The following is an 8,277-nucleotide window of genomic DNA, read 5'->3' as shown; positions in this document are numbered from 1 at the left end:
GATATTAACATAGTTATCCCCAGGCTACAAGGATTGAGATCGGCAATAACAAGATAGGGATAAATACAACAAGATAGGTTCTACCCGATTTCCGACATCGACTAGCTAAACATGCATATATGACACATAGTAATATTTAACATATTGACCAATAATTCACTAAAATATGGGAGAAACATGATAGATTCTTGCCTTGTTGCTATGCTTCAAATCAAGATCAACCGCAAAACTTTCTTAAGAAAACTCATCACTCTCCAGTTCGTCGATCACTAAAAGAGAAAAATGCATCGCAATAAGTATGATAAAATACCATAAAGTAAACTTCATGATGTATTATCATGAACAAAATGAAACATGACATGTCATGAAAATATTTTTTTCTAGTTAGCCCATATCATAAGTACACCAATTTTTGACTTGTAATGAACTAATAGTAAATTAATGAAGTTTTAACATAATTAATTTATATTTGAAAATTAATTAATTATTTCATGACTAGATATTTTTAATAGGTAAAGGGCACTGTTATGAAAAAAATGGTTTTGCAACTTTTGGAGCTAGAAAAAATTTATTATGAATTTTATAATTTTTAGCAAAATACTAAACTGCGCTAAAACGGTTCTATCTGAGTTGACAACGGTCAGACCGCCAATATGGACAGTTAAACCACTGTAAGTGGTAATCGAACTATGGTAAAGAGCGGTCAGACTCCTAGGAAGTGCGTCGATTTGATACTCGGCGGTCAGGCCGACCCGAGGGCTGTCTGACTCCTAGAACGATAGTCATATGAGATGTGGTCAAACCGTAGTGCTCGGCCAGTGGCACATGGAGAGATCACCAGCGATGATTCCGGCGACGCCTTCGACCAAGGTTAGCACCTAAATGCTCTAGGGAGATCCATTTTAGGTGGTTTGAGTGACATTCATAGGGATAAAAGCTTGGACCCCATGGATCGACATCCATGGCTAGGTGGAGCTCAATCTATGGCTATTGGAAGTGGGGGAAACTCGGGGAAAGCGAGGGAAAAGGGGTTGGGAAGCTTCACCTTGGGGTGGGAAAGCTTTCTTGAGGATTTGCCGGCTCCAGGGAAGCTCCGATGTGGAGATTGATTCCGGGGTGCTCCGACCGACCTAGAGGTGGAAGAAGACTCGTGGCTTGCTCCAGCGAGAGGGTGCTTGGGGATAAGCTCGGGGACGACGTGCGGAACTTAAGGGCGACCTCCTCCTTTGCTCTTTGACTTCCGTTGAGCTCGAGGTGGAAGAATGTCTGACTTTAAGTGGCACCTCTGAGCTTTGGCGGTCTAACCGCGGGGAGGTTTGGTCAAACTATGGGTAGTGCCCACGTGTTAAAAGTCTTCTTTCTTTTCTCTGTTTCATCCTATTCTTTTTTCTTTTCCGACCTAAATGGTCTTAGAGCTTCCTAACCATTTCTAAACAATACCCAGTCAATAATTATATGGTGGGAACACGCGTTGATCAACGACGCAATTTTTACAAAACACTTTTGAATACTTAAAACAAAAGTCAAATACATAAATATAATATCATGATGCGTATAAATGCCTTATTAATAGGTTAGGATTTTTGAGGTGTCATACCGATGGCTCCCATCGCCGGATCCGTTGCTGCCGGCCACTGCCACACTAAACCATTGTTGATTTGATGTCTCTGCCACTGACACTACCCACCGCCCACGATGCTACCACCACCTCGCCACCCCAATGAGATGTTGCTCACCACCGGCCCAAGACTTCCCTCTAAGCACAGGAGCCTCTCACCTTGAACCATAACCCTCCCAATTCTAACCTTAACCCTAACCAGCCACGGAAGAGGAGGTGCCAGCGCAACTGGGAGCAAGGAAGACAAGGACGATAGTTTAAGTGGACTTGGCAATGATTATCGATTACCACGTGCACGGTATACATTTCCATTTCAGGTAGGGGTTCCCTTGGACAATGGGCCCAATTGTATTTTTAGATGGATTGAGCCCAATTGCTACTTGTGAGACTTATATTTTTTCTGGTTTATCTCAACTTTTAGGCCCAACACAAGAATTCACATAAATCTGACGGAGAATACAAATCATATGAAAAATTCTGGTGCACCAAACAATTAACGTCTTAGTTATGTCCATACTTTGGGATACTTCTATATTGTCGCAGTTGCATTGTCCCACCTTATATTTGCATAAAAAAAATATTGTGTAACTAGAAGCTAGACGCTACATGACACTCTCATCTCACTCTTTCTATATCACACATAATTTTTCAAGTGTGAAGATTGTTTTTGCCGATGTTATGTAACCTTTTTTGGCATAAAATCGCATGGCTCTTTTTTGCCTCCCACTATTATTGAAAGCGTATGAAAAAAATATCAGCGGATCTTTCTTCTCTTTTAGGAAATTATCGTAAATCTTGTGGCTTTTATGTGCCTTGCATAATTATTCTAGAAGTACGAGAAAATTATGAGCAGTGATTAGACAAACAAACACCATGACTTTTGACACCATTCATAGTTGTTATGAAAGTACCAAAAAATTTCTTGTTGAAACTTTATGTCTTTTCAGCCATTAGAACGAAGAATATCTAATATGTTACCTTTTCTGGTGCTCTACTTTGCACACTACCAATACTTTTAAAAAGTTGTAAGTTTTGTTTCAGTTGGAAGATGAAACAAATAAACAGTTGTTGTTTGCATTCACTTTCCACGCACTTCTGAGCTATCGACCCATCTAAACAAACTTTCTCCGCTAAAACCAAAGCGAAACAAGTATCTTCTGCCCTGTAAACTCTTCCAGGTGCCTTTCCGTGTGATCGTAGCAAAACATACCGTATAACCTCTCGATCCAACGGCTGATCCAACACCTTCGAAAGACCGGACAGCCACAAATTGGCCGCGTTTCGTAGTCCGGCCCCTCAGCCACTGACCACGTCACTATAAATTGCCCCACGTCGGCGCAGGCCGCGCGAGGATCCCCGTTCGGCGCGCCACTCTTCCCTCGCAGTTCGCAGCACGGGGCGGGCGGTTCGCTCCTGCTCCCCTCGCCTCACCACACCTCCGAACTTCTGGTGAGTGGTGTGTTCTTCCGCTTCGGCTCTGCCAAATTGGTGGGGGAGTCGAGCAATTTTTAGTTCTTTTGCCGGCGACGTGGTCTCTCGCTACGTGCCCTTCCTCTAACTGTTTTTGGTGGGTTTTCCCCGTGCTGATGGATCAAACTGACTCGAATTTTTGCCGTTTTTCTGTAGATTTAGCTAATTTCTTGTATTCACCGTGACACCTGCGCTCTGAGTTTAGCTTTGTTTTTTCTGTTTTTTTGGTAATTCGTTTCCTAATATCTTCCAAGTTGGTGATCAGTTCGAGCAGCTGTTGCGATTCCACCCAACTCTCCCAATTCCGAGCGGTCTCGCTTCCCTTCATCAATCCCGCATTCTCGCTTCCTCCTCGTAATTTGGCTTCGATTTGCTCCGATTCTCAGCTCGCAGCGCAGCCATGGGAACCGGCCGCATCGCGCTCCTTCTCCTCTCCGCGGCCCTGCTCCAGGCGCTCCTCCCCGCGCCGGCGGAGGGCCTGGTGCGGGTCGCGCTGATGAAGCGGCCGGTCGACGAGAACGGCGGCCTCGCCGGCGAGCGACGCCGTGGCTTCCTCGGCAGCAGCAACGACGCCGCCAGCGCCGCCTCGAAGAAGGCTAAGGCCGCGGCGGAGGGTGACATCGTGGCGCTGAAGAACTACCTCAACGCGCAGTACTACGGGGAGGTCGGCATCGGCGCGCCGCCGCAGAAGTTCACCGTCATCTTCGACACTGGCAGCTCCAACCTCTGGGTGCCCTCCTCCAAGTGCTACTTGTCGGTGCGCACCGTGTTGGTTTCTGTGATTATGACTGTTTAGTAGTGTACTTGTGTGTGGCTCTGGAGTCTGAACTGAAGTGTGCCCTTTTGGTGTTTGCTGCAGATCGCTTGTTACTTCCACGCGAGGTACAAGGCTGGCCAGTCGAACACCTATAAGAAGAATGGTTTGTGACTTCGGCCTTCCTACTTTCCTAGTTCCTAGTGTCCCTTCTTAAGCTTGATAGTGTTACAGTTTATTGCAGATCAGTGTTGTATTTCTAATACATGTGATTAATCAATACTCTGTCAATGCCTAATGCAATTTTAGTAGCTGTAGTGAGTAGTTACATCGGCATGACTAATTCTGATATTCATGAACATGAAATATATTTTTAATGGGCATATCAACATAGATGTTTTTGTGGGAATCCACTGAATCGTAATGTTCATGTACAACCAAGATTTAATTGCCGGTTTATGGATATCTGAAAAGAATGAAATATCATAATGTATGCTTATTTTAGTAGGTTGCTGAACTAAGATATTCTTTAGTCTGGTGGGGGTTCTCATCACTCATCTCCGACACCTGGGTTGGGGGATTTGGGTAATGTTGACATGGCGCTGCTTGCAGTCCAAAGTACTCTTTCAACACTTATTAGCCAACGCCTTTTCAGATAATTGGTATTTTTCAGACAGCAATGTCTACTTTGTGAATCTTAGACTTAACATGGAAAACATTTTGTGCTAGGCATAAACTTAAGTTCATTCCCGTTATCCTTAATAGGATAAACAACATTACATGCCTTTATTCTATTAAGCAGCTGTAAGATGTTCAGTTAACAGGATTGTAATTCATCACTGCTCCCTCTTTGCAGGAAAACCGGCTTCAATACACTATGGTACTGGTGCAATTTCTGGTTATTTTAGCCAGGACAGTGTGAAAATCGGTGATGTATTTGTGAAAAATCAGGTTTATTCCTATCATCATGTGTACACTTGTTTTCTCTTATCTGGTCATGTACATTCTTTTTGAGAATATGCTGGTTTTATTGGGTTGTTCTGTTAGAGTTTTATTGAAGCTACAAGGGAGCCAAGTATTACTTTCATGGTTGCAAAATTCGACGGCATTCTTGGGCTTGGATTTAAGGAAATCTCAGTTGGAGATGCTGTACCTGTCTGGTAAGCAATTATGACTTGCATAGTGAATATCTAATGTCTGCCTGTTTGGTAATATCAACAGTTGAAATGAATATTCCCTTTTTGTGTACTTTATGGCAATTAGATCCAAACAGTGTTGCTCCTGATTTTTGTTTTGGACTAGTTCTGCTAATGTATTGTACTGCAAAATTGTAACGATTAAGTCTTGTATATTTTGCACATCCCTCATATGAAGCAGATAAGCATATTTACTGCAAACAAATTTATAGGTACAACATGGTTAAACAAGGTTTCGTTGGTGATCCTGTTTTCTCATTCTGGTTCAACCGACATGCTGAGGAAGGGCAGGGAGGTGAAATTGTGTTTGGAGGAATTGATCCTAGTCACCATAAGGGAAATCATACATATGTCCCTGTCACTAGGAAGGGATACTGGCAGGTTAACCTCCCTTTACAGTTAGTTGAGTAATTATTAAATTTGGACTGAATGCAGTGGTAACTAGAAAGGGAAACGCTTTTCGCTGACAACACTTTGATCCATGAATTGACCTCTCATTCACTTCCTACAGTTTGATATGGGCGACGTCCTGATTGGAGGGAAGTCCACAGGTACTGGTTTATTGTTCTCAGTCCAATATACCTGTATCTAAATGCAAAATGTTCTGCTCATTTTTGTAATGCCTCTCTGTGTTACTAGGATTCTGTGCTGCTGGCTGTGCAGCAATAGCAGATTCTGGAACTTCGTTGCTTGCTGGTCCGACGGTATGTTGTGAACTTCGTTTTTGTTTTGTCCACAAGCAAGGAAAATGGGTGTATTGCATCTAATCCTGGGGGCTGTTATCATCGCTTTATTTCCTGAATCGTGATACCTATGGAAATGTATAAGATTTCACATTTCTGTTGTTAATATATCTAGTAACCTGACAAAGCGATTTGCAAACAATTTGACCACTACTCTTTCTGCTTAAAATTTACTTTTTAGCACGTAAAGGTAACTTAATGTGTACCCAGTAGGTAGATTATCATATTGATGAGTTAATGTGTAATATCTTTATTATGATTGATATCTCTACCCTTGTTAGTGTATTGCGTTTTTAATTAATCTTTTTGTGTCTTAGTGAATCTATATGGATGTGCAGGCCATAATTACTCAAATAAATGAAAAGATTGGTGCTGCTGGGGTAGTCAGCCAAGAATGCAAGGCAGTTGTTTCTCAATATGGGCAACAGATCCTAGATCAGCTGCTAGCAGAGGTTTGCACATTTCTAAAGCATGAAATCCTCAAATTTATTGCGTGGAAAGAATGGTGAATTTTCTCTGCTCACAATGCAGACACAACCGGCAAAAATATGCTCTTCAGTTGGTCTATGTACTTTTGATGGAACTCATGGTGTCAGGTACGAGTTTTGGATATATTATTATGAATACATCACTTCTCTTCACAATTCTACAAATAGCAATTGCTTGAATGTGAGTGCTGTTATGTGCTATTACTAGTGCTGACCAACTTTGCTAGCTTGTTATAAAGGGGTGAATTGTGTGAAGTTAGTGTTCCTTCTATTTTTAAGCTTTCAGCCTTTCACATTGTTTGCCTGATGTCTGATAGTTTTGAGATTGTTACTTATGGTTGCCTCGTGTGCAATAATGGCAGTGCTGGTATTCGAAGTGTGGTAGATGATGAAGTTGGGGAATCAAATTGTCTCTTTAGTAATGCTATGTGTAATGCCTGTGAGACAGCTGTTGTATGGATGCAGAACCAACTTGCACAGAATCAAACTCAGGATCTAGTGTTGCAATACATTAATCAGGTTAGTTTCCTAGGTTGTAATACCAATTCAAGAACCGTACTTCAATAATTTTCACAAATGTTGCAAGGTTGAACTTTGCAGCTATGTGAACGGCTTCCTAGCCCTATGGGAGAATCATCTGTGGACTGCAGCAGGCTTGCATCCATGCCTGACATTGCCTTTACCATTGGGGGCAGAAAGTTTGTGCTCAAACCAGAACAAGTACTGCTTTTTCTCTGTTGCTATGATCTAACTTGTTTTTTTGTGTGTGTGTGGAAACTGCATCCGGATTAGTCATCAAGCTTAGCAAGTATAAATGTTTTTATTTAAAATCCTAGATCTTCTTCCCGCAAGAATGCAAGTCTTGATCTTATATTAAGTTAAGGAGAACACTAGAGATATTCTTTTCATGGATCGGAGGTCTTGCAAATCTCAATAATCAGTTCTGATCAGGTGTTATCAAACTTCTCATAAAGGCATGCTAGATAAGACTGTATATTAGATGTAAGCATCATTCCAAATTTCTATTTGAATCTAGCTGGTGAAGATTCATATAAGGTTTAGAAGGTTTTTAAGAGATGCCAAAATTATAACTTGGGAGGTACCAAAATTCGGTACCTGACCTCTTGGTACATTTACAAGAATAGTAAAAAACTCTAAGGTTTAACCCTCAATTTTATCATGCTATTTGCATACATTGAAATTGATATCTTCTGCTACATTATTTTGATTTTCAGAAAACTGATTTGATTTTCCTTCTGCTTTTTGTTCTTCAGTATATCCTGAAGATTGGTGAGGGACCTGCTACCCAGTGCATCAGTGGTTTCACGGCTATGGACATTCCTCCTCCTCGTGGACCTATCTGGTAAATTATGCACCTTTAAGGTTCTTACAGCATTTTCTCATCCAAAACAAATACATGAGCATCATAGAGCGTGCTTGTTATTTTACATTATTTGGCATGTAAAAAATGCAAAGGTTTTTGGCTTTTCTCAAACTTCAGGAATTAAGATGTGCCCGAGTTTATTCTTTATGAGATTGCTTCGAATCTTTGCTGTGTTAACTGATTAGCCTCTCCTCTAAAAAATGCAACGCTGAAAGAAAAATAAAGTTGCTGTTCCTCAGTCTGATACTAAGAACTTGCTATCGCAGGATCTTGGGCGACGTATTCATGGGAGCCTACCACACCGTCTTTGACTATGGCAACTTGAAGGTCGGTTTCGCAGAGGCGGCATAAGGTCCCCGTGGTGATCGGACGAACCCTGCAGCATTTGCTTTTCAGCTCGGGTTTATGTCCTGCAAGCATGTATGCATATACTTTTACATGCTCAATAATATGCTTGTGTGATCCGAGCAGCAAGCAAATGTACGATGGACATAGTCTCAGTTCTTTTCTCTGATATTAAGGAACCAGAGGCACTAAGAAATCGAGTGATCAGCAGTCCGTATGGACTATAAAACTGAGGATATAAGGTAACTAAAGTGATGAGAAATGAAGGTAATAAGATGA

The 8,277-nt window shown here is 41.6% G+C and overlaps 1 protein-coding gene across 1 annotated transcript; it reads left to right on the top strand.

The window, feature by feature from the left end:
* Positions 1–2,953: 2,953 nt before the first annotated feature.
* Positions 2,954–8,272, top strand: LOC133908414 (aspartic proteinase oryzasin-1-like). Its single transcript, XM_062350431.1, has 14 exons — positions 2,954–3,067; positions 3,475–3,845; positions 3,948–4,008; positions 4,699–4,793; positions 4,890–5,002; positions 5,251–5,419; positions 5,550–5,589; positions 5,678–5,742; positions 6,120–6,233; positions 6,313–6,377; positions 6,632–6,788; positions 6,870–6,989; positions 7,544–7,632; positions 7,920–8,272. Exons 2-14 carry the CDS (start codon positions 3,489–3,491, stop codon positions 8,002–8,004), a joined length of 1,530 nt encoding a protein of 509 aa, XP_062206415.1. The 5' UTR covers positions 2,954–3,067; positions 3,475–3,488; the 3' UTR covers positions 8,005–8,272.
* The last annotated feature ends 5 nt before the right edge of the window (positions 8,273–8,277 follow it).

The sequence above is a fragment of the Phragmites australis genome, chromosome 2, assembly GCF_958298935.1.
Source record: "Phragmites australis chromosome 2, lpPhrAust1.1, whole genome shotgun sequence".
In the NCBI taxonomy this organism is placed as follows: Eukaryota; Viridiplantae; Streptophyta; class Magnoliopsida; order Poales; family Poaceae; genus Phragmites; species Phragmites australis.
This window is presented reverse-complemented; position numbering and strand designations above follow the sequence as displayed.

Coding starts and splice junctions, on each gene's coding strand:
- LOC133908414 (XM_062350431.1), top strand. CDS start 3,489: ATGGGAACCGGCCGCATCGCGCTCCTTCTCCTCTCCGCGGCCCTGCTC. Junction 5,003..5,250: donor GGAGATGCTGTACCTGTCTG/GTAAGCAATTAT, acceptor ACAAATTTATAG/GTACAACATGGTTAAACAAG. Junction 5,590..5,677: donor GATTGGAGGGAAGTCCACAG/GTACTGGTTTAT, acceptor CTGTGTTACTAG/GATTCTGTGCTGCTGGCTGT.